The 27,572-nt window shown below is 34.1% G+C and overlaps 2 protein-coding genes across 2 annotated transcripts; both read left to right on the forward strand.

Annotated features, from left to right (window-relative positions):
- The first annotated feature begins 5,765 nt into the window (after positions 1–5,765).
- LOC141497810 (vomeronasal type-1 receptor 4-like) lies at positions 5,766–6,666 on the forward strand. The gene is given in 2 exon segments (XM_074200635.1): positions 5,766–6,127; positions 6,129–6,666. Coding segments are annotated over 2 exon segments (900 nt in total).
- Positions 6,667–25,983: 19,317 nt separating this feature from the next.
- Positions 25,984–26,880, forward strand: LOC141499499 (vomeronasal type-1 receptor 4-like). The gene has a single exon (XM_074202192.1). The coding sequence runs from the start codon at positions 25,984–25,986 to the stop codon at positions 26,878–26,880; it is 897 nt and encodes a 298-aa protein (XP_074058293.1).
- Positions 26,881–27,572: the final 692 nt, after the last annotated feature.

A 27,572-nucleotide genomic window follows, 5' to 3' on the forward strand; every position in this document is an offset into this window, starting at 1 on the left:
TCGCTGATAATAATAATCTATCTCTGTGATTGCAGTGAGAGAAGGGAATGTTTTCTTTTCTTTTCTTTTTTGCAAGGCAATGGGGTGACTTGTCCAGGGTCACACAACTAAGTAATTATTAAGTGTCTGAGGTCACATTTGAACTTAGGTCCTCCTGACTCCTGGGCCTCTGCTCTTTTCAAGAGCCACCTAGCTGCCCCTGAAGGGGATGTTTTCAGCAGATATTTCCAATGTAGAATTGATAGGCCATGGCAAAAATTTGGATATGGAGTGAAAAAGGAGTGAAGAATACACAACGACTTCTAGGTTGAAAGCCTGAGGGAAAGGAGGATGATTTTGCCTTCTTCAATAATAAGGAAATTAAGAGGAAGGGGAAATCAAATTTCACATGAGTTTAAATTAATGGACAATTTTGATTGATGAGATCACTTTTACATACCTAGGAATGATTCTGAAAATAAAACACGACTATTTGCCTGGTGGCTGCTCATGAATTACAAGCAGTGTCTCAGGAAAAATAAAGACTTTAGCTTGTAAATGAAACTTAAACTGACACAATAGGTCACACACAAAACAAACACAGTCATCATAAGAGTTGCTGAGATTCAATATTCCCTCTTTTCCTGGTTCCCACATCTCATTACTTACTATCCAGAAAAGTTGTAGTCTTAAGTGATCCAGGTACTTAATTGGGAGCTAATTATTAATCAAAATTATACCTGAAAATTTGCATCTGGGACAAGAGTTGGTTCTTGCCTTGAGGATAATGTTCAACTCTTCCTACAGTCAGTGTCATTTCTCTAGCAGGTGATATGTTAATGACAACTCTGGGGGACTGAGAATTTAGAGACTTGTGTCCCTATAACTCTGGCACCAGCTTCCTTGCACTCACAGAAATTACTGTGGCACTGGGATTCACACTGACAACAGAGAACAGACTGGTAAGAATCATTTATGTTGCAGTCTGAGACTTAAGGCAAAGAGAAAGCAGAAGGAAACAGATCTTGATCTGAAGACTGAACTTTGGAGAGTAGAAAGGACAATGAAGAATGTAGCTGGACGAGAGTACATTCTACTTCTTGGCTTGCTGTGCACCCAGGAAGCTAGTTGGGGAGGTAACTCTCAGAGGTGGAATATTAGTGCTGAGGTCAATAACTAAAGGAACCCTAGGAAGGATTATTTCTGATGGTGACATGGGAAGGGTCAGACTTTATATTTTCTCCCATGTCTAAGCTTTTCTCATTCTCAATTTTTTTATTATATGTTCAATGCATTATTTGATTTATGGTCACATTAGACAATATCTCTGTCCTTTCGATTTCTGTAGACATAAATCACCATTAGCTCTGTTGCCTCTGTGCAAAACACCTTCTGACAGGCAGCAGAAGATTCCACAATGTGTCACTGAATGCCTCTAGCTTTCATTTTTCAGGATCTAAAAACTTATCTTTTTCCTATATCATTGCTCTCTATTCCTCCCTATCCCCATCTCACTCTGAATGGATGTCATGAAACTGATTACTTATGAGTATTGATCACTAACTCTCTGGGAGCCCTTAGAGTGTTTACATTCCACTTCTCATAACAAAAATCATTTTCCTGCATTCTACCTGTCTCCTAGTTCCAAATCATTGCCTTTGTATCTATGTGTTCCATATCTTTATCTGCCTCTTCCATTTCCTCATATTCATTTCTCTGTAGATATCTATTTCTCAAAATATTAGAGTAATCTGTGAAGCAAAAAGCCAAAAAAAAGAATTTTTTAGAGACGAATTACAAAATTAAATAGTGATAGAAGAGAAGATAAAAAATGAACTGATAAATATTATCAGGATCAGTCATTTGAAAAGACCAATAAAACTGACAATATTTGTAAAATTTTTAATTTTAATAAGAAACACAAATGAACAAGATCAAAAATCAAAAGAGAAACAAATAAGAAGCAGAAATAAATTAATGTTGTAGTTAATAAAAAACCATATGCAATTGTGGCAATAAAAAGAAATGACTAGTTAATATTCTCACACAACTCTGTGATGACAAATTTAAAAAGAGATAGATTAGCATAAATGACGCATCATGAAATAACTGATTTTAACAGACCAAACTGGAGAAAAATAATTATACTAGGAGAATTATTCTCTCTCATATCTTCACAGGTGAATATATGGTGAAATAATGATAAGCAAATAAATAATTTTGACTATTATAAATACCCAAATAAACTACAAAAGTAAATATAAAGGAAGACACTATTCATTCAGAGAAAGAACTAATGTTATATGAAGAATGTATAGATTTTACATACAGGTAAAATAGGTGAAGACACAGGTGAAAATAATTACTGTATTACATAAAATATATATAAAATTCAAGAATCATAGTATCTCAAAGCTTTGTCATTTTCATTTCCTTGATTATTACTAAGGGTCATCAAGTGATAGTTAACACTTTTTATTCATTTTTTTAAAAAATTATGCTATTGCAATTGTAAGGTAGGAGGCTATTTTGGTAAAACAATTTGGCAGTCTAAAGGAAAATATATAAAAATTAAATAGAATGAATATGTCAAGATTTCATTTTAATTAGCATATACTGAAACTTATCAAAATAATAAAAAAGAACTCTTCAAATATTGTTTATAATTATATTATGTCTGCCCAAAGCTGGAAGAAATTTAAATGTTCTAAAATCTGAAAATGACTACATAAACTATCATAAATCACTGCTTTAGTATACTAATTAATTAATGAAGATTTAAAAGTCCAAGGAATATCAAGAAATTCCCCAAAACTTACATGAAATAATGCAAGGGTTAAGGAGGAAAACATGATGACAGATTAATCAGCAATTATTACCACAAACAAATATAGCCATGAACAACTATAACAATAAAATAAAATAATGATAATTATTTATATTAATTATAGTCATTTAAGATATGAACAGTTCTTTGCACACATTTTCTTATTTGAGGATTGCAAAGGCCTATGAAGGCATTACTACAGATGGCACTATTCCTATTTCCACACATGTGGAAACGAAGATTCACAGAGTTTAAGGGACTTTTCCATGATCAAACAGGTAACAAGTGTTGAAGATGGGATGTTAGAGCTTTCTAATTCCTAATATAGTGTTTTATATACTATAAAAATAGCAATAAATCAACCAAAAAAAGATTCCTAATGGAGACTAAGAGGAAATGAATAAAATATAACTTTCCTTAAATGAATTGCACTTATCATGATATAAATTTTCCAAGTTCATCTGTTTGGTAATTTTAGTGATAATTTTTCTTATAATGTTTTTAAGGGTAAAAGACAGAATACTGTCCAAAAATTTCTATGAAGAAAAGGTGGGATTGATTTTAAGACTTATAAAAACACTAAAAATGGGGCGGCTAGGTGGTACAGTGGATAGAGCACTGGTTCTGGAGTCAGGAGTACCTGAATTCAAATCTGGCCTCAGACACTTAATAATTACCTAGCTGTGTGTCCTTGGGCAAACCACTTAACCCCATTGCCTTGCAAAAACTAAAAAAAAAAGAAAAAAAAGACCATAGGTAACATGAGCTGTGCTCTTGAGGTGAGAGGTGGGGAAGTTTTCTACTTTTACTTCATAAAAGTTACTGCAAATGTTACTTCATAAAAGTCCCTCTTTCTTTATGTTTTGCATATGTGGTGATATTACTTGCATATCAGTTTTCCATCACATTATGGATACAGTTTAAGAGTTGAAACAGTAGAAAGTTCAGATCATACTGCTGACATTTGCTGAACTATGTAATCCTGGACATGTTATTTGATCTCCTTGTGCTTCAGATGACTCCCTCAGTCTAACCTACTTAGTCATAGATGAATATAGTAAAAATTCTCCACCTCAGGTATTCTACTACCCCAGATTTCTCACATATTTGTATATTGCATTATATTTGTGTACTACACTTGTATCTGCCACCAACTTCATAATTTAAAAATATGCTGCTGTGAAATTTAGCTTCCTCTTGTTTTTTAAACTGCTTTCAAATTATCAGAACTATGGGAGAAACGGACATGATCATGCTTAGAGATTTTATTGCTTTCTGAAAATCTGGCTTTTTTCTGAAGAATTTGACATTCATGTAACCTATTTCTCTAAAACCTCACCAACATTGAGCATAATAACTTTTAATTATTTTTAATGTGAGGAATGTATGGTGGTAACTCAAAGTTCTTGCAATTTGCATCATTTTAATTATTATTAATTTTCCTTGCTGGGGGAACTTCACATACATCCACATGCATGTGCACAGCATATTGAATTTTCCTTAATGAGAAGTTTCTTTCATTCTAAATAATTGAGAGTAGAATTGGAAAAAGAGTCTGATGTCTATAAAAGAGATCTTATCCCTCTCTATGTAAAAGGAAGAAATGTCCTTCATTATAGCTCTGTTTGAAAGGAAAAGCACTTAAGTAGAGGGAAGGAAGCAAAGGAGTGACAGGAAAAAAGGCATTCCTGAGGGAAAGAACCAAGAGAGTGAAAAGACAAGAGTAGTTCAGTCTTGAAGGTAGGAGGTAGGAGCTATGTCACGGATAACATATGTATTTACCAGCATAGCCCAGCCGTACAACCCCACTCTTCCACTGTTCGAGTTTCTAAATGCTGCTTACCTGCCCACCATTTAAGGTCCTCTAGAGGTTCAAAGGAGAGACCATGATTATCTTTTCTGATTCCATCTAATGTGCTCAATATGTCCTCCAAATTTAATTACTTTCAATGAATTAACCTCACCTTATCCCTTACAAATCACATTCCTTTGCTCTTCCTATGTCTCATGCTTGGAATAACACCGTCTCTCAGTCTCTCTCTCTGTCACTCTCTGTTTCTCTCTGTCAATGTCTTTGTCTCTGTCTCTCTCTGTCTCTCTCTCCCTGTCTTTGTCTCTCCCTCTCCCTCTGCTTCTCCCTCTGCCTCTCCCTCTCCATCTCCCTCCCTCCCTCCTTCCCCCCATTCATACACACACACAAAAACACACAAAAAAAAACCCCAAACAAATCTAGGTTCACACGCTGCATCGACTGACTTTTTAACCCTTTCCAAAGACTCCTTCATTGATTGAAATCATTCCCATCCTGCATGTAAGAACTCAAGTAAATTGGACTTTCTCTATGAAGTTTGTGCACATCACCCCCCTTTCAGAACTATTGATTTCTCCATCTTCAAACTTATCATACAACTCTTCTTTTTAGTCTCTCAGATTGATGTGAAATGGTTCCTGGATCCTAGGTAAATAGTTGCTGCCCTTAAGCTGAATGTTGCTTGAAGCTGCACAAGAAAGGAGATAAAGGCGAATTTGATCCTACATCAACAAGAGCACCAGAACTCAAAGAAAGGTGATTATTTTTTTTCCTTTAAATCAGTATAGAAGTAAAGAGATCACTTTTTGATTAACTTCAGAGCCAATGACCTGGACACAAACAAATATAATAATTCTAGCCCTGAATGGATCATTCTCTCTTCTCGGATCACCTAAACCAGCTCTGAGCTCAGTCTTTTGCTCCACAAGATGGGTTAAATTTGAAGGAAAAGAATGAATATTTGGTCAAAGAAAGTTTTTATAGCATCCCTCAATATTAATTTCAAGTGTCATAGGCATGAGAAGGAGAAAGGAGTCATGGTAGAAATATTTCCCACGTCCGACAATCTCGTAATGTGAGAGTCACAAAACTCTTGTTTCCCTCTAGGTCAGTCAGATTCATCAGCCTTTCAGGATATATATTTGGAGAATGCTTATTAGTGATGTCTGCATCGGGATCTTTTTGCTCTTCCAGATTACAATTGGAATCCTGGCAAACTTCTTCCTCCTGTCTCTTTATATTTTGAATTCCCGACCTGGCCATAAATTAAGGCCATTAAACTTGATTCTGACTCAGCTATTATTGGCCAATATCACTATGCTCTTTAGCATAGGAATCCCAGAAATACTGCAAGCTTTTGAGATACGTAATTTCTTGGATGATATTGGATGCAAAATTATATTTTTCCTTTACAGATTTGCCCAAGGGCTTTCAATTTCCTTCACCTGTCTTCTGTGCAACTTTCAGGCTATCACCATCAGTCCCAAAGACTCCATGCTATCAGAACTTAGTCAGAATTACAGAACAAATTTCTACCTTTTGTCTTTTCTGTTGGCTTGTTAATATCTTATTAGAAATTCCTGTGCCAATATTTGTGAGAGGACCAAGGAGTATCACCAACAAGACATATGACTCTAATATTATATATTGTTCAATGGGAATTTTTATAGATATTTACTTTATTGTGACTACTCTGAGAAATGGACTCTGTGTGGGACTCATGTTTTGGAGCAGTGGCTACATGGTTCTTCTCCTGCACAGACACCACCAGCAAGTCCAGAATATCTATAGTACCAGCTTCTCATCCAGAACTCCTGTAAAGGTCAGAGCCACCCAAACCATCCTTCTGCTGATGGTCATTTTTTTCTGCTCTTACTTACTTCACTCCATCATTTTGATGTCTCTCGCTTACATAGATGGTAACCAATACTCATTGACAATCTGTGCCATTCTATCTCTTTGCTTCCCAACCCTTAGCCCTCTTGTGTTGCTCCCTAGAACCCCCAAATACAGCTTCAATTTTTGGACAAGAAAAGACACTAATTCTTGAATGGTCCTAAAGTTTGAATATAGGATTGCTAGATTGATTGCATCTTCATGCACTCCTGGTTTCCCACTTCAGTAAGTCACTTCCTTGTCACAAAAAAGAAAAACTTGAACAGCTTCTGATTTGAAAATGTGAGAAAATTCTGGAATCCTTCTGTAATGACATTATAAGTTTAGCATCCCCTTCAAAGCAGAATGTTTTACTCCTGAGCATAGGGAAACTTTTTATTGTTAAGAAAATTTGGATATTTTCAGCATCATTGGTAGTCTATATTTGGACAAACATACTAATTAATTCACCCCTAAAAACCTTCTAGATTAATTGAATTTCAATTCCCACCTCCAATTTCCTTGGCAAAATCAGATCAATACTACCTTATAGGCCAAAGATCCCCCACCTCTACAAGTTACTTCCTTTTCTAGATTACTTATACAAAGTCAATCTCATAAAGGATAAAAAGAATACAACATTCCAGTCCCTTCAATCCAAGAGCTCACAGTCTAAGGGGGGAAATAATGTAGAAACAAACAAAACTCTTGCAGGATGAATTGAAAATAATCAAGAAAGGGGAGAGTCTCACATTAAGGAGGTGGGTCAAGAAAAGACTTCTTGCAGAAGGCAGTACTCCATATGAGATTTGAAGGAAGTCAGAGAAACCATGAGTCATAGGAAAATGAGAATTCCAGGCATAGACATATGGGATAAGTTGTGATAATTCAGAACCAGGAAATGGAGTACTGTGTTAAAAAAAATCAGCAGGGAGATCAATTGTCATTGCAGCTCCAAGTAAAAAAAAAAGATATGGTAAAGTATAATAAAATTAGAATGTTAAGAAATAGCCAACATATAAAGGGCTTTCAATGACAAACAAAAGATTTTCTCATAAAAGTGATAGGGAAGAACTGAAACCTATTAAATAAGAGGGTGATGTGAATAGACATCCATTAACATCAACTTGAGTTTGAGTGAAAGGTGAACTGGATCTTTTCTCCAGTATGAATTCTCTGATAGTGGGTAAGGAGTCCACTCTTACTCTCACTGAAGGCTTGCCCATATTCTTTGCATTTATACGATTCTCTCCAATACAAATTCTCTGATGTTGAATGACTGGTATAAAGTAAATTTTTGGTAGCAATTCTTTCCATAGGGCAAACACACACACACACACACACACACACACACACACATACACACACACAAAGACACAGACAGAAACATACACAATACACACATACAACAGCAACCTTAAATAACATTTGACCCTTGCAAATAATTCAAGATTCCAAAGTAGTTTTAAGATATTACCTTCATTGACATTAGTCAACCAAAGAAACACTCAGAAACATACAATCTCAGTGTTGGAAGAAATCTCTGAGACCTTATAGTCTAAATCATTACAGAATAAAAATTCACTCAGTAATATGCCAAAAAGTTTCATCCACTTTATTTAAAACTTCTTATAAGAGAATACCCACTATTTCCATGTGCAGATCATTTCACTCTTAAAATAAGAAAAATATTTCCTAACTCAAACCTTTACCTTCATTTCTGAAATATTCACCTTCTGGGGTTTTAAAGAAGTCTTATCCTTCTAAGATAACACTTTATCTAATTGAAAATAATAACTGTGTACCAACCCAAAAGTCACTCTTTCTGAGTAGATTCTGATAGATATTCTACTTTCTTCTGTGTTTTGCCTTCTGACTTTGCCTTATTCTTTTTAAAATCATTTTATTTTCCTTCAACTTCATTAAAAGATTTTGTTTACAAGCCAGTGTAAATAAATTTAAAGAAATTAATAACCTTATCTTTCTCTGGCATAATGACAGAATTAATTTTATTGTTTGGATCGTCCATGTTCCAAAAACATCAGTAATAAGAAAGAAGTCCACATAGATACAAAAATATTAATAATAGCTTTAATAGTTATAGCAAATATATGCACATTAAGTAAAAATCATAAGCAAATGAACAGTGTGCCTAAGCAAATAACAGTATGTAAATGTAATATGCTATAAAAGATAACAAATATAAATTAATTGAGAGTAAAGAAAGAAGAGATAAGGAACAATAGTCATGTTGACAATACCAATATAAAGGGAGGATACAAGTGCAAAATAATCACAAGTGATAAATGCAAAATCTCAAAGAAAAAGAATGGCCTCAAAGAAGAGCTATGAGAAAATACTGCCACTCCACCTCTTTCACAGATGTGGAACATTGCATACATTTTTAAAATGTATTTGATATGTTGATTAGTTTGTATGATTTTTCTCTCCTTTCTTCTTTAAGAAATACTCTTGGGGCAGCTAGGTGGTGCAGTGGATAGAGCACTGGCCTTGGAGTCAGGAGTATCTGACTTCAAATCTGGCTTCAGACACTTAATAATTACCTAACTGTGTGGTCTTGGGCAAGCCACTTAACCCCAATGCCTTGCAAAAAACCTTAAAAAAAAGAAAGAAATACTCTTTATTCTATAAAAATGCTTTTCTGTGAAGGGGAAGGGAGAAGATCCTAGGAGATATTTTCCTGACCTAAAATCTAAAAATAGCAAAGAATTTTATAGATACAAGTACATATTGTATAAACTTATGATTCTTTTTGGAAGAATCCCTCAAATAATTATCTTTTTTGTTAAATGTCCATCCTTTTAAATTTGATGAAGAGACTTGTCCTGGCAAAATGTGTTATTCTAAGACCCATCATGATCCCCTTTGTTTTCAGGACATCACATTCAAATTTTTTGATTTCACATAGGCAAGTAATAACCTTAGATTACTCATATTAACTTCTCTTGGCTATATACACTAAAATAATTTGAAGTTTAACCATTGCATTGATTTGATAATCAAATTTGCAGTTTCTCTTGGTTGACTTAACATATTGTGGACCTTTAATAAACATGCTGACTTATGTTTAAAATAAGTGAAATTGCTTTCTTTTCTAAAGTGCATCATTCAAGATTTTTATGATTTATGATTGATGAAATCTCATCGTTCTCAATTTACCTCTGCATTGGTGCTCAAGGTCCTCTGCTCTTTTAATGACTTTGCAAATTGAATTGTTTCTGTCAAATTTTGCTCCAAATCTATATTTCTTAATTTTTCCCCTTCCCATCAGACTACAATTAAACATAAAGATACATACATACATATATATATGGATATGTATACTTATATATGTGTGTATATAATACTAGGCATATCTCTATTTTTCAATTCTTTCCTTGGAGGTGGATAGGATCTTCCTTCATAGGACCAAGTCCTTCCATATTTTTTAAAAATCAAGCAGCATATCATTTCTTATATCACAATAATATGCCATCACATTCAGATACCATAGCTTATTTAACAATTCCCGATTGAAGGGCATCTATCATTTTAGATAATCTGACAGCTATCATATGATATCCCAAAATTGTTTTAATTTGCAATTCATCAATTTAGATCAGTTTTCACATGATCATTTCGAATTTTGATTCCTTCATCAAAACAAACTGCCCATTAAAAACTCTTGGTCATTTATAGATTGATGTGTGATTCATGTTCTTATAATTTTGATAAAATTCTTTATAAATGAGACCTTTATCTCAGATAGTCTAAAAATTTATTTCAATTTTCTGAATTTGATTATTGTCCTAACCATGAGTTTGATAAGTAATATCATAATAAGTCTTCTTCTAATTTTCTTGTGATGACTTTTCTCTTTATCTCTAGGTCATGTATCCATTTTAAGTTTATCTTAGTACATGATTCAATATATTAGGCTAATCCTAATTTCTGCCAAACTGGTTTTTTTTCACTTTCCCAATAATTTTTACTAAATAATGAATTTCTAGCCCCAAAATATAAATTGTTACATTGGTCAAATACAAAGTTAATATAGTCCTTTACTACTGTGTATGAAATGTCTACTCTGTTCCACAAAATTACCTTTCCATTTCTGAGCTAGTACTACATGGTTTTGCTAGTTACTACATAGTTAACTAGTTGCATAGTTTACTAGTTAGTCAGGTACTACTGAAAAACTTCCTTTAACTTTTTTTCCTTAGTTTCTTTGAAATTCTTGACATTTTGTCCTTCCTAATGAATTTTGTTAATATTCTTCGGAACTCAGTGAAATAATTTTTTCTAATTGAATTGGGACTGTTTTAAACATATTCTTTAGTAAGGTTGTTATTTTTTATTAAATTAGCTTTGCCAAACCATGAACAATGAATTTTTTCAATTATTTAAATCTGATCTTATTTGTATAATGTGTTTGTATAATGTTCATGTGGTATCTATGTTTGTTTTGGCAGGTATGCTCTCAGTATTTTATGCAGTCTACTTAATTTAACCAGTCTTAAACAATACCTAATAATATTGGTGACAAATAGTATAGTTTCCCTGTTTTTCTTCTTTTTAATTAAATCTATTTAAGCATTAATTTTAACTAAGGTCATTACTACTACCTGCACTTTTTAATATATTAAATTCTACTCCAGGCTTTTATTCTGATTCTGTATATGTTCAATTTTCATTGTGTTTTCTGAAAGTGACATATTGTTGAATTCAGATTTTTAATTCATTCTATAATTTTCATTTCATGAGCAAATTCATCCCTTTCAAATTCAGAGCTATAATTAGCTATGTATTTACTTCCATCCTATTTTTTCCTGACAATCCTTCTCACATCATTTACCCTATCCCTCCTCACTTGTTTAATTTATTTATTCCCATCCACATTTTTAAAAGTTTCTCCTTATCCCCTCCCCAACAGTTCTCAATCTACGTACCCTTCTAAGTCTCTTCATTTTCCTATCCCTCTCCCTCTTTTTTTATTTGAATTTTATAAAACTTTTATTCCCTTTCAGATGTGTTTTTCTCTCTTTGACCAATTTCCAAAGGGAAAGAGGTTCCAACAATACCAGCCCTCCACCTATTTGCTTCTCTATCAGTTCTTCCTTTTGTGATTCATTTGTGTAAAATAATTATTTTTTATCTCTACCATGAAATTTTATTCTTTAGAATAACTTTATCAGTGACAAATCAGTCCAAGCCTTTCTTTTAAACTACCCAAATGATGATGATACAAGAGTACTGATGGCAATTTCTCTTATATATAAGAAATAAGAAATGTGACCTTTTGAGACACTTATAATTGATCTTCTATGTCTATTTTATGTTTCTCTTTGATTTTTTATGTTAAATTTTTCCATTAAATTCTACTCCTTTTTTATTCAGAAATAACTGAAAATTCTTCAATTTGTTAAATGTTCCCCCTTTTCCATTAAGGGTTATACTTTATGATATGATTCTGGGTCATAGCACCTTGTGTTTTGCTCTATAAAATTTTATATCCCAAGACTACAATTTTTCAACATAGAAGGTGCTAGGTCTTATGAAATTCTGACTGTTAACACTGAGACATTAAAGGTTTTTAAATTCGTTCTTGAATTACTTTCTCCTTTTCCTTGGAAATTTGAAGCTAGGCTCATTCTGAGATTTCTCTCAGGTAGTGATTGGCAAAGGTTTTCTCTTTCTAAATTACCTTCTTGTTTTTGAACTTCAATTTTCCTTAACAATTTCTTTCAATATTATACTAAAACATATTTTGGTCATAACTTTCAGATAGTCTAACAATTCTTATATTGCCTCTCTTTTCCAGATCAATTCTTATTGTAATAAGATGTTTCTCTTCTTTTTATTCATTCTTTTGATTTTGTTTTATTATTTCCTTTGCCCAGTTCTAGTTTCAAGGAATTGGTTTTTTTTTTTTGTTTGTTTGTTTGTTTGCTTTCTGCAAGGCAATGAAGTGACTTGCCCAAAGTCACACACCTGGTAATTATTAAGTGCCTGAGGTCCGATATGAACTCAGATCCTCCTGACTTCAGGGCCGGTGTTCTACCTACTGTGACACCTAGCTGCTCTGAGAAATTATTTTCTTAAATTTTTTTTACTCTCTTCTTCTAGCAAATTGATATTATTTTCAAAATTTTCTTTATTTTCTTAGATTACTTTTATTTTTCTACTAATTTTTTCTTCATCTCTATTATTTGATTTTTAAAAATCCTTTTTAAGTTCTTCCATGAACAAATACACTTATGACTATTTGACATTTGTTATTGAAAAAGGAATGATTTGGGGCAGGTAGGTTGCACAGCCCTGCAGTCAGGAGGACCTGAGTTCAAATCCAGCCTCAGACACTTAATAGATAGTAATTGTCTATGTGACCTTGGGCAAATCACTCTTAACCTCATTGGCTTATATAAATAATAGAAAAAGTAATGATTTTTTTACCTCCACTATCTTCTTCTGAACATGAAACCAGATTACTATTATCACCATAGTAGTAATATATGTTTGGGTTCTTTCTCCCTTGTTTACTCATTTTTTCTTTATTTTGCTTTATTTTATGTTGGGAATTTATTATTATAATCAGGTTGTAGTCCTGAGTCATAGAAAATTGTATTCCAGGTTATTAGTTTCTGGGCTGTAGGCAGAGCCCAATTTGTGGGCACTCCTCTCTACCCCTGAGCCTTGGTTATGACCCCAGGCATGCTGTCCTGCAAGTGTTCTTGTTCCCCGCAGTTCCTCCCAAGGCTGGAAACTTCAGCTCTCAGCTTTGTCCTGGAACCCAAATACCAGGGACTCTACTCTCCTACCAATGTCCAAAGTAAGCAGGATCTTCACCCCTTGGCCAACATTCCCTAGGTTATGTGCTAGATCCTTCTCCCTTGCAGCTATAGGTTGAGCTGTGTCTGGTCAGCACAAAGGTCTTGACAGGCCACAAAAATGAAAGGCCTTTCAATATCCTATTCAGTTTTCTAAACCCCACACTGTCTGTAAGGTAAAAATTCCTGTAATGGAGTTTGCCTCCAGCTAAACTGAACCTAAGCCTTGTTGTTTCATGGTTCCTCAGATTCTGCCTGGACATGTTTACACTGGACTCAAGCCAAACTTCTTCCAAGAGTGGTCTTCTTTCTTGAGGTCCTCTCTAGTTATTTTAGTTGCATCAATCTTTGTTTACTTCTGCTGCTCTACTTTCACTTTCTTTTTTATTCCTTTTTTTTTCTTTTTAGGTTTTTGCAAGGCAATGGTGTTAAGTGGCTTGCCCAAGGCCACACAGCTAGGTCCTGATTTGAACTTAGGTCCTCCTGACTCCAGGACCAGTGCTCTATCCACTGTACCACCTAGCTGACCCTCTACTTGCACTTTCAATCAATGCTCTGTCTTTTTGTAGAAGAAATTTGGAGTCCTTGAAGTTTTCTGACCTACTCCAACATCTTCCCACAATTCGTTATCCTCTTCTAACTTTTTCAGGTTTAAAAATATGAATTTTAGCCTAATGACTGCTCTGGCTAGAAGGAAAAATTTTGGAATATTTATCTTATCATTGTCAATGCTATCTATCACTGTTAAGATTTGTTCTTTAGAGTAACAATCTTTTAAGTGATTTATTTTCCAGTTGATTTTTAATGCTTTTTCAATGACCCTGATTGAGTTTCAATGTAAACATATAAATATACAAGTAGTTCTGCTTTTCTGCATTGTCTGTTAATTTTTTTGTAATTAAAAGATTAATTTTTATAAAAGTACCATGAACAACTGAGGGGAAAATATGTTCTTCTATTTCCTTTTGAAATTCTCAGAAATTTATTATATCTATTTTTCTTGTAATATCATTAACTTCTTAATTGTTTATTTTTGGTTAAATTTATATAGATTTGAGAGGGGTAAATTAAGGGCCTTAATAATTATAGCTTGTATTTTCATCCCTTGTAATCGATTTAGTTTTTCTATAAGTTTAATATCTATGCATTTGAGTAAATTAAGTTATTGAAAACAATTTATTTTCCCCATTCCTTATTACTAAAATACATTTTAACTTTTTTCCTTTTAAATGCTCTCTCCTTTTTTTGCTTTTTGACTGTTTAAAATCACACTTGCTGTTTTTATATTTATTTAATTAAAGAGCAATGAATATTTCCCTGTGGTTTTTATTATTGAATTGTTAATAGTATTTTATTATTAAAATAAGTAGAAGCATTTTATTAACTATTTAGGTGATTAAAGATTAAAATTTGCTTTTATATTCAATTTTGTTAATGCCTAAATTTACTAGCTTTTATTTTGGTTCATGCATTTTGATGTCAAAAAGATCTCATTTGGGGTTACGTAGTCTGAAATCAGAACTACTACTACTTTTATTAAAATTTCAATTGAGGTATAGTAGACTTTTCTAAAGCCTTTAATTTGTATTTGTGTATTTTTTTTTAAAAAAAGTATTGTTTAGGGGCAGCTAGGATGTGTAGTGGATAGAGCACTGACCCTGGAGTCAGGAGGAACTTAGTTCAAATCTAACCTCAGACACTTAATACTTGCTTAGTTGTATGACCTTGGGGAAGTCATTTAACCACATTGCCTTGCAAAAATCAAGAAAAATAAAGATTGTTAGATTTGTTTTCTCATTCATTCCACTAAATTCTTCTACTTTATTGATAAGGTCATCACATTAACATAAGGGATTATGAACGGGTAATTCAAATAACAGATTCCATTTTGTGAACATCAGAAACTGCAGGAGGAAGGGAGATAACATAATTCTGAAAGCAGCACTCTAGGACAAAATAAATCAATCAATAAACATTAAGTGCCTACTATTTGGTGATGAGGATACCCAAAAAAATTTTTTTTAATTCAGTCCCCTGTCTTCAAGCAGCTTAAACCTAATGGAGGAGACAATATAATAGCAAATATATACAAAGCAAGCTACAAGCAGAATAAAAAGAAAACTTAAAAGAAGGAAGGTACTAGAATTATTGGGGGGGGTGTAATAAGGGCTTCCAGTAAAAGATTGGAATTTTGTTTAGGACTTAGAAGAAACCAGGAAAGTCAGTAGGCAGAGAAGAGAAAAATGAGTATTATGCACAAAGAAAAAGTCAAAGAAAATGCCTGGAGAAAAAAGATAGATTATCTGTTTGGGGAACAGTCAAGAGGTCAGTGTGACTGGACTAAAGAAGAAATGTCAGGGGCTGAGATTTAAAAGGACTGGAAAGAGGATTGAATGACAAACAGAACATCCTAGAAGCGTTAAGGAAACACTGGAGTTTGCTGAGGTGACATGATCAGAACTGCTCTTTAGGGAAATCCTTGTAGTGGTTAATGGAGAATGGACTGGTGTGGGGAAAGACTGTAGGTAGATAGACTCACAAATAGATCAGGGCAATACTCTGAGTATGAAATGATAAGGACTTGTACTAGAATGGTAGCAGCCCCAGAGGAGAGAAAAGGACATATTCAAAAGATGCTGCAAAGGTAGAATCAACAGACCTTGGCAACAGTTTGAATGGGGAGATAGGTCAGGTGGAAGGGGAGGTGAAAGAGAATGAGAACTCCAGGGAGAATGGTGTTGCCCTCTAGAAATAGAGAAGGAAAGGGGAAGAGATTAAACTCCCCATGAGTTTTCATTAATGAATAACCTTGAAAGATGTGGTCACTTCTACATGTCTAGAATAGTCCTAATAAATAACAAAAAGTATAAATGAGGTACAATTATTTCCCTGGTGTTACATGTGTCTGACTCAGAAGAAATAAAAAGAAACTTAGTTTGTAAGCAGAACTCATAGTGACCCAACGATTCACACAAAAACAAACATAATCATCATAAGTGCTGCTGAGATTCAATATTCCCACTTTTCCTGGTCCCCAAATGCTCTTTATTTGTTGTTAAGAAAAGTTGAAGTCTCAGTTGTTCCAGTCACTTAAAGTGAAGTTGATTATTAATCATCATTGAACTTGATCATCTGCAGCTGGGACAAGATTTGATTCTTCCTTTGGAAGTAATATTCAATTCCCCCTGCAGACAGTGCCATTGCTCTCATAAATGATATATTAAAGACAGCTCTAGAGGACTGGGAACTCAGGAATTCATGTCCCTGTAACTCATTCCAGTCTGTTGGTCGCACACAGAGCACTGGGATTCACACTGACATCAGAGAACAGACTGGTAAGAATAATTTATGTTATATCCTCAGACATATGGCAGGGAAGAACAAAAGTAGAGAGAAACAGATATTCTACCTAGAACTCTGAGTTTTGGAGAATAGAAAAGAACCATGCTATTGGAGGTGTTGTACTCCAAATGAAGCTGGTTTGGGGAAAATTCTCTAGAGTGGAATATTAATGCAGAGTGCAGATTGCAAGAGAAAGCCTAGGAATGGGGTTTGAACTATGTCTATCATTCAATTATTTCTAAAGGTAACATGAGAATGGTTTGACTTTATCTTTTCTCCCAATGTCTAACTTTTGCTCATCCCAGGTCTCCCTTAATTTCCTTCTTTTTAGAGACTATATCATTTCAATGATTTATGTTATTTACAGTCATATGGGGGGTATCTTTGTCCTTTCCATTTTTCTTTTTTTTTTGTTAGGTTTTTGCAAGGCAAATGGGGTTAAGTGGCTTGCCCAAGGCCACACAGCTAGGTAATTATTAAGTGTCTAAGACCGGATTTGAACCCAGGTACTCCTGACTCCAAAGCCAGTGCTTTATCCACTGTGCCACCTAGCCGCCCCCTTTCCATTTTTGTAGGCATAAACCACCATTATCATAGACATGTGCAAAACACCTTTTGACAGGCAACAGAAGATCCCACCAGAGTGTCACTTGGTATCTCTATTTATCACTTTCAGGAACTAAAAACTTATCTTTTTCTACAACATTGCCCTCCATTCTTCCCTTTCCCCATCTCCCTCTGAATAGATCTCATAACATCACCACCCTTTTAGGAACCCTAGTCTTTACATCCATTTATCTTAATTAATAAAAATCACTTTCCTACATTCTGCCTGATACTCAAGTTCCAAATGGTTGCCTCTGCTTCAAAGTGTTCCTTAGTTTTATCTGTCTTTTCAATTTCCTCATATTCATTTCACTGTATTTATTTGTTTATCAGAATATTAAGGAAAGCGATAAAGTAAATAGCCAAAGAAAACTTTTAAAGAGATAAAGCAAAATGAAAAGCAGAAACTAATAAAAGAAATATGAAATAATAAAAGAACTGATAAATATAATCAGGAACAGTCTTGAAAGGTCAATAAAATTGACATCATATTTGGAAAATAAAAAAGAAATAAGGAAACAAATCAACAAAATCACAGAATCAAGAAATATAAAATACAGAATAATTAATAATCATCCACAAACTGTTACAACTTATAAATTTCTTATATAATGATTACCCTAACATGACTATGTGATGACAAATTGGGGTGAGGGAATATAAATTATCTACGAAGAGATAAATGACCAGAAATGACAAAACAGGAAATAATTGATTTTAACAGACCAACTTGAAGGAAAATAATCATGCTAGAAGAAGATGTTTCTCATATATTCATAATTAAATTCTTCAAAATATTCTAAAAATGACCCTATATTACATTAACTATACTTGAAATTTAAAATTATGGAACCTCAAAGTTTTTTTAATCTCTTTGATTATTAATAAGGCTGATCAGGTGATCATTAACTTTTTTTTCTTTTTAAAAACTCTGCTGCTACAATTTTAAGTTGGGAGAATATTTTGGGAGAATAATTCGGGAATTAGAAGGAAAGCACATACAATTTAAAAACAACATGTATATTAAAATTCCATTTATATTAATATGTGCTGAAATTTGTCAAAATAATAGCAAAAAGAGCTCTTCAAATACTGTTTCTAATCATATCATTTCTAGGGGTTTTTTAGGGGGGTTTTTTGCAAGGCAAATGGGGTTAAGTGGCTTGCCCAAGGCCACACAGCTAGGTAATTATTAAGTGTCTGAGAACGGATTTGAACCCAGGTACTCCTGACTCCAGGGCTGGTGCTTTATCCACTGGGCTACCTAGCTGCCTCTAATCATATCATTTCTAATAACCCAGAAAAGCCTAAATTTTCAAAATGTGAAAATGATAATATAAACTGTTAAAAATCAATTGATGTAGAACTAATTTGTTAATGCAATCAAAATCAGAAAGAAAAACAAAAGATAACTAATGATAAGTAATGTCAATTAAAAGCTTTTAAGATTCAAAAAATTCTATGAAAATATCTCATTTGAGTCTTGAAACAACCTATAAAATCATAACACTGCCCATTTCCACATATGTGGAAATTAATTCAGTTGAAGAGGTTTTTCCATGGTCAAACAGGTAGCAAATATATAATATGGGGTGTTAGATCTTTCTAATTCCAAGTATAATGCTCTAAACTCTATACAAGAGAATAAATTGGGGGTGATTAGGTGGCACAGTGGATAAAGCACCGGCCCTGGAGTCAGGAGTACCTGGATTCAAATCCGGTCTCAGACACTTAATAATTACCTAGCTGTGTGGCCTTGGGCAAGCTACTTTAACCCCATTTGCCTTGCAAAAACCTTGAAGAAAAGAGAGAGCGAGAATAAATTCACAGGTTGAAAATTACTGAGAAAAGAAAAATATTACTATAATATTTCATTATATGATTTTCATTTATTTGATTGTAAGTACTCCCAAGTCTACTCTGTTTGGTGTTAAAAAAAAAAAACTTCTATGAAGAAAATGTGATATTGGTTTTAAGACCTATTTAAAAAATACAAAAATTGTCATTTTTCTTAAAGAATGTAGCATAAACTATGTATAGCATAAAAAGAAGCATAAAATACTAATTATGCTATTAAACAATATAATACAGCAGTACATTTTTAAAAAAGTAACTATAATGAAAAAGAATATAACACAAAACACAAAATTTGTTCAAAAAACATAAGCAAGAAAACATATGAATTAAAATTAATGAATGATATGATTAGATGATAAAAAAAGTACTTAACATGCAATATGATAAAATACCTAAAAGCATTATAGTTGGGGTAATTAAATTATTCAACCTCATTCTTACTTGAAGTGAGAATTTTTTTAGGGCTTTTAATATTTAGCTGGTACTTGTGTAGTGCATGAACTATAGTTTGTGTTTAAAACTCCTCCTTGTGACAGCTTGCCTCCATTCACTATTATTTATACTTTCCATAATGTGTTTTCATGTCTTCTTACATAAAAAAGTAAGAAAAAAGATGTATAGCCATTAAGATCTTAGAGATGCTCTTATATAAAGAGAACAATTTCTTATAAGGGGACAGAGGGGTTAATAAAATAGAGCACACTTCTCTTAGAGAAGAACTTAAGATTTCCAGTGAATAAACTGAAAATATACACAAAACAAATTGGCGAACTTAAATCAATGCCAATCACTCAACAAGGGCTTATTTAGTTCCCATTGCAAGTCATACATTGTACATAGCACTGTGGTTACAAAGAAAAAAATTAAGTCTCTGATTTCAAGCAAATTCCATTCTATTGGTAGAGACAATACTTATATGGAGGTAAATAGATCTATGTTTATGTATCTATAAATTCTCACAGGTATACATACAGATGTAAGGTTGGTTCTTGTCCTTTGTTAAGAGGAAGACCAAAATGACATCACTGTGTTTGAGACAAATCACAGTGTGTCTGATTGTGGCTGATCAGACCAATATGAGTTATAAGGGTAATCTCCTTTCAGTCTTCAGGAAATGTGCATGTCTTAACAGCCAAGTAAAAGATTAGAAGTTGTAAGGGCACTTTTCATACCAATTTGTCTTTGCACCTCATAGAAAGTGAGCCTTTTTCAGGTGTGAGTGAATCATTTTAGGCTTTAAAAAGTTTATATGAAAATAATTATATAAGCCTTTAAAAAGCTCATTTTTAAATTAAAAAAATCAACAGAGATGATGAACTTCTCCCCCCCCCAAAACATAAATGACCTCTATTTATTTTGCCTAGCCAATAATTTTATTGTACCAACAGGCAAACCAAAGAGCTTAAGAAAACTAGGGAACCTGGAAAGTCAAAGTTATTTGGTGATTATTTTGATTTAAAAAACCAATTATCTGGAGGGGGAGGGGCAGCTAGGTAAAGCAGTGAATAGAGCATGGGCTCTGGAGTCAGGAAGGCCTGAGTTCAAATCTGCCCTCAGACACTTAAAACTTACTTTACTGTGTAACCTTGGGCAAGTCACTTAACCCCATAGCCTTGAAAAACCAAAGAAATTTTTAAAGATGCATTTATCTCTTTATGATAAAGTTTAAAGAGAAAAACCATGGGAATATGTAATATTCTCACCAGAAGTTCTAGTACGGTCTCCCAGAGGAAACTCAATTGAGAACCTTAGGTAATGGTCAAATGGAAAGGCTAAAGTTTTATTCTGGATCTATATCCTTGAGAGATTTCAAGACTCAGAGACAAGGCCTTATAAGGAACAGAACTGGAGAAACTTGTCAGACTTGGGCTAAGATCTCCAGTTTTTTGCTGGACAGCCCCTGGGCTGCTGATTGGTGCAAATATAATAAAAGCTCTGAGAGGAGCAATCAGTTTCAGGCTCACAGAATCTTGTGATGTTGTACAGGGACCTTACTAAAAACTGAAGATTCAATCAAAGGTCAAAAGAGTGTCCAGACCCCCCTCCCTCCCATCCCAACCAGGAGTTTAAATTTAATGAGAGAGATAAAATGTAAATAACTACATAGATATGAGACACACAAACACAAGGTATAGGGAATGTAATAATTTTGATAAAATAGAAAACATATCTCTGATAAGAATTAGAAATCAGAGCAATATTACTTGTATTTAGAAATAGTTCATTCTATAATAGATGAAAGCAGTCTGAGTGGGACAATGATGTTTTAATGTAAATTATTATTTTGTATTAAATATCCTGGTGATGATGTTTTTCCTTCATTCTTTTGTTTTTTGCTTTTTTTTGCAAGGCAATGGGGTTAAAGTGACTTGCCCAAGGTCACATAACTAGGTAATAAGTGTCTGAGGTCAAATTTGAACTCAGGGCCTGTGCTCACTCCTCTGGGCCACCTAAATGCCCCTTGTCCTTCATTCTTTTTTTTAGGTTTTTGCAAGTCAAATGGGGTTAAGTGGCTTGCCCAAGGCCACACAGCTAGGTAATTATTAAGTGTCTGAGGTCAGATTTGAACCCAGGTACTCCTGTCTCCAGGGCGGATGCTTTATGCACTGCGCCACCTAGCTACCCCCCTTGTCCTTCATTCATGATGAATACCATCACATCAGGGAAGTGATGACTTGACATATATAAAAATTGGATTTGAGTGGAGTGTTTTGCTAAGTCACCAGCCTCACTTTCTACTCCAGAGTCATCTGGGTCCAGGGGCCAGATAGAATGAGGATGACTAGAGATAGTACTGTGATGCAATTGGGGTTAAGTGACTTGTCCAAGGTCACACACCTAGGAATTGTCTAAGACTGGATTTGAACTCAAGTCCTCCTGACTTCAGGGCTGATACTCTAATCACTGTACTATCTATTTGCCTTTTTACAGGTTGTCCTGTATGATTAAACAATGGTAGTGCTGCTAAAAATCAACCTTACAGATGATATGCTTCTCTTAATTTGTTATTAACTTTTCAATTCATCACTTTCTTAAGTCTATAGAATCAATAAAAGAAGAAATCAATACCTAATTTGTAGTGTTTGCTGATTTTTGAGGTGTAAGTACTCACATTTAGAATTTTTAAAATGGCTCTCACACCCTACAAAGGATATTGCCAGCATACACCTATTTTAAAACTTACAAAGTTGCTGAAGATTGAAAGGGTCACACCACAATAGGACATGAGAAATAGGGGAAGTGGTATGAGAAATAGTAAGAATCAGTTAAAAATTTAGTCAGTGCCACTTGAGATTAGAGTTGATGATACCTATCGATGTAAAGAAGTGAAGATATGGAGGAATCCAGTCTAAGCCTGGGAAATAGACTAAACAAAAGTAAGGCAGACCTTAGGTGAAGAAAAGAAAAAAAAAGACAGCTTCCCTGAACAGTATATTTCAGGAAGAAAAATAAAATAGAGTCTATATGGATAAACTGGCATCTAGTTGCTTAGGTTTTAAGTACCCTAAAAGAGTTGGCAAATGATGGTAGAATATAAATTCCTTGAGAACAGATTAAGGATTTTTTCTTATTATATGATCATCAGAAAAGCATAAAAGGCTCATATAAAATGTGCATTGATTGATAGATTGATTTTAATGGAAGTCCACATGTGAGGCAAGAAGGATAGTGCTTCAGGAAAATAATTTTAGCAACTGTGTGAAATATGCTTTAGGTAGAAAAGAAGGCCATTTAGAAGGCTAATGAAAGATCAAATGAGAGAAAATATGGACCTGAACTAAGATAATAGCCTAATCAATCCTAGGAAGAAACCCAAGATGTCTTCTTAGAACTGATGAAACTTGAAATGCATAGGGGAAAACAAGTGGATAAAAAATGATATGGAGGAGGGGGACAAAGGGGGAGGAATGGGTATTGAGGTGTGGTGGGGAAATTGAAGGTTGACAACCTGCCTCGGATTTTAAATCCCATTAGTTATCATCAAAGCCACTTGGTACTTAAATATCCTATTGAATACTCACAAATATAGGTGTTATTGAAACTGGCACTTTGTGTTTTTAAATTAATTTCATGTGATCTAGGAAGGGAAGAAATCTTCTTTTTGGGGGGGGGGTGTTGCAAGGCAATGGGGTTAAGTGACTTGCCCAAGGCCACACAGCTAGGTAATTAGAAAGTGTCTGAAGCCGGATTTGAACTCAGGTACTCCTGACTCCAGAACCAGTGCTCTATCCACTGTGACACCTAGCCACCCCAGCAAAAATCTTACAAGTCATTTTAAGTTGTACTAGCAAATTATATTCAGATTTATTTTTTTAAATAATTAGATAAATGAACTATTAAACATCAAAACAACTACTCATTTTATACTATTTTACATTTAAATTTGTGAATTTCAATGAAATTTTCAATATACTTCAAAAAATTTCAGTCATTCCAATTAAATCTTCATGAATAGGATCTGTTTATCCATTAATTTCCCTTCATTTTTATACTTAAAAGGTCATAGGTAGTATGAGCTCTGTTCTTGCATGGACTGGGAATGGTGGCACACTTTGTGTTACTTCATAAAGGTTTCCATTTCTTTATACACTTCATATACTACTTTATATTTGAATTTTTCATCACATTATGTGTAAAATTTGGAATAGTTGACAGGCAGAACTTAGTAGTTCTAATCCTAATAAAGACATTTACTAAGCTACATATCCTGGACAAGTCAAATAACCACTTTGTGCTTCAGACAATTCCTTCCTTCTAAGGTGCTTAATCATAGATGGATATAGACTGTATGTGGAAAGATTTACCACCCCAAGTATTCTCCTGGTAACAAAATCACAGATCTCACATATATTCATGTACTACATTTTAAAAACAATTCTTTACTTAGGATTTTTGTATCTGCCTCCAACTTTTCATAATTAAAAATGCTGCTGTAAAATTTCCTTACCCATATTCTTGTTTTTATAAAAGCCTGATTTCAAAATGTCAGAAATGTGGAGAATATAGTCACGATTGCTCTTAGAGATTTTACAGACTTCTGATAATTTTTAAAAGAATATGTCATTCATGTGACCTATTCCTCTACAATCTCACCAACATTTGGCATAATAACTTTTAATTATTTTCAGTATGAGGGACGTAAGATGGTAGCTCAAAGTTCTTATAATTTGCATCATTTTGATTTATAGTAATGTTATCTTGGAGTAAATCCACACACATACAGTGAAAGGAGAAGAGATATCTAAAAAGGGGTAGGAATGAGTAAGAGTAATAAAGTTCATTTACCAGAGCAGCCTAGTAGTACACCCCAATTCTATAGTTTGATGGAGTTTCTGGATGTTGCATAGCTGCCCACTATTTGGGTCCTCTGAAACATCCAATGGAGTGAGGATGATTATCTTTTATGATTCCACCTAATGTACTCAATATTTCAACCACTCTAACTACTTTTAATGTGCCACTCTCGCCCTACCCTCTTAAAATCATTACCTAGGATTACACACTGCCTCCACTTTTTAGCTCTATCCAAAGACAATTTCATTGACTGAAATCACTCCCATCCTACAGGTCACTTTCTCCAAGAAGTACTATTGACTTTTTCCTCTTCAAAATTATCATGTAACTCTTCTTGCTTCTCCTTTGTCCTTATCACATGGCATGGTTTGGCACATTTGTATATTTTCATGTTCTGTTCTACCTATCTGTTGGACAATAAGGCACTTTAGAAGAAGGAAGGCAATATTGTTTACTGATTTGAAATTCTTTCAGAGAGGTAAATTCATATGACCTCTAAGATCAGAATAACATATTTAATTTACAATTTAAATTGTTCATCACCTCAATATATTTGTCATGCAAAACTATCCCCTTCCCGTTATCTAAGTGAACAAAATATGGAGTCAATTTAGTCATAATCTATTTCAATTTTTGAATTGAAATTTAATTTTAGCAAATTAATTAGATGTCAAACAGGGCAGGGCACTGAGGGAGAGATAAAGATGATTTTGAGTAAGATTCCATGGTTCATGGAATGTTGGAATTACTTGAACTCCCAGATATGTTTTGGTCATAAAAATCTAGGGCTATAATTATGGACACACAAATACATGAATAGAGAGACTTTGCACACACACACACACACACACACACATATACACATATGTGTGTGTATCTGTGTGTGTGAAGATAGATAAGCTATAAATATAATGATTATGTAATCTTGCACCCAAAACTTGGAAATTGATTGCACTTCTTTTTTTCACCTTTTGTACCAACCACTTTGCTATAACTATATTCAAGTCCCACCTGCAGTTGCCTTTTTAACACCAAACCAATACAACTCTTTCCCACAGTTCATTTCAGTCCCTCAGATTGGTGTGAAATGGGACCTGGCTGTCCCTTAAACAGAATGTTGTTTAGGTTTCAATAATAGAAGAGATAAAGACTGATTTAGTCCTACATCAATAAGAGCATCAAAACTCAAAGAAAGGTGACTATTTTTTCCTTTAAATAATTGTGGATGGAGAGAGATCACTTTTTTGACTTGCTTCATGGCGGATGACCTGAGAACAAACAAATATAATAATCATCCTTTCTTCTCTGATCACCTAAACCAACTCTTAGCTCAGTCTTTTGCTTCTTAAAATGGCTTAAATTTGAAGGGAAAAGAATGAATATTAGTCAAATAAAGTTCTTTATAGCATCACTCAATATTAATTTCAAGTTAATGGCACAAGAAGGAGAAAGGAGTCATGGTATATTTCCCACGTGCCACAATCTCATAAAGTGAGAACCACAAAACTCTTGTTTCCTTCTAGGTCAGTCTGACTCATCAGCCTTTCAAGATATATATTTGAAGAATGGTTACTAGTGATGTCTGCATCGGGATCTTTTTGCTCGTCCAGATTACAATTGGGATCCTGGCAAACTTCTTCCTCCTTTGCCTTTATATTTTGAATTCCCAACCTGGCCATAAATTAAGGCCATTGCACTTAATTCTGTCTCAGCTGTTATTAACAAATATCACTATGCTGCTAAGCAAAGGAAGCCCAGAAATACTGCAAGCTTTTGAGATAAGTAATTTCTTGGACAATGGTGGGTGCAAAATCATATTTTTCCTTTACAGAATTGCTCAGGGGCTTTCAATTTCCTTCACCTGCCTTCTTTGTAGCTTCCAGGCCATTACCATCAGTCCCAATGGCTCCACACTATCAGAATTCAAAACCATAATTACAGAACAAATTTCTACCTTTTGTCTCTTCTGTTGGATCATTAATATCTTGATAGAAATTCCTGTGCCAATATTTGTAAGAGGACCAAGGAGTATCACCAACAATACATATGAATCTAATATGATATATTGTTCAATGGGAATTGTTATAGATAGTTACTTTATTGTGACTTCTCTGAGAAATGTGCTATGTATAGGACTCATGTTTTGGAGCAGTGGCTACATGGTTCTTCTCCTGCACAGATACCACCAGCAAATCCAGAATATCTATAGTACCAGCTTCTCATCCAGAACTCCTGTAAAGATCAGAGCCACACAAACTATCCTACAACTGATGGGCATTTTTACCAACTTTTACTTACTTCACTCCATCACTTTGATTTTTCTCACTTATATAGATAGTAACCGATACTTATTGACCATCTGTTCCATTCTATCTCTTTGCTTCCCAACCCTAAGCCCTCTTGTCTTGCTCCCTAGAGCCCCCAAGTATAGCTGCATTCTCAGGACAAGAAAAGATAACTAATTCTTAAATTGTGCTAAAGTATGACTATAGGAGTGATAGAATGAATTTCACTTCTGCTTTCTGCTTCCCACTCCATTAAGGCCCTTGTCATAAAGGAAGAAAAGCTTGAACAGGTTCTAGTTTGAAAACATAAACCAGTTCTGCAACCCTGAATGTTTCACTCCTCAGCTTGCGGAACCTTCTTAAGGCCATTTGAATATTTTTACATCATTTGTAGGCTATATTTGGTCAAACGTTTAATTAATTCACCTCTGAAAACCTACTTGATTTATTGATTTATTCAAGTCCCACCTGCAGTTGCCTTTTTAACACCAAACCAATACAATCAATAGGCAGGAGATTCCCCACCTGTGTTAGTTACAGCCTTTTCCAGATCACTTTACCAAATCAATCTCCTGAGGGTTAAAAAGAAAACCACAACAGTCCCTGCAATCTAGGGGTCCCTGGTCTAACGGGGGATATAATATATAAACAAACAAAATACATACAAGATAAATTGAAATAATCAAGAAAGATAAGAGTCTAGCATTAAGGAAGTGGGCCAAGAAAAGACTTCTTGCAGAAGGTAGTATTCTATGTGAGTTTTGAAGGCAGTCAGAGAAGCCATGTCTCATAGGAAAATCAGAATTACAGGCATAGACATATGAGACAGATAGTGATAATTCAGAGCCAGAAAATGGAGTACAATGTTA

Source organism: Macrotis lagotis, chromosome X (genome assembly GCF_037893015.1).
Source record: "Macrotis lagotis isolate mMagLag1 chromosome X, bilby.v1.9.chrom.fasta, whole genome shotgun sequence".
NCBI classification, from domain to species: Eukaryota; Metazoa; Chordata; class Mammalia; order Peramelemorphia; family Peramelidae; genus Macrotis; species Macrotis lagotis.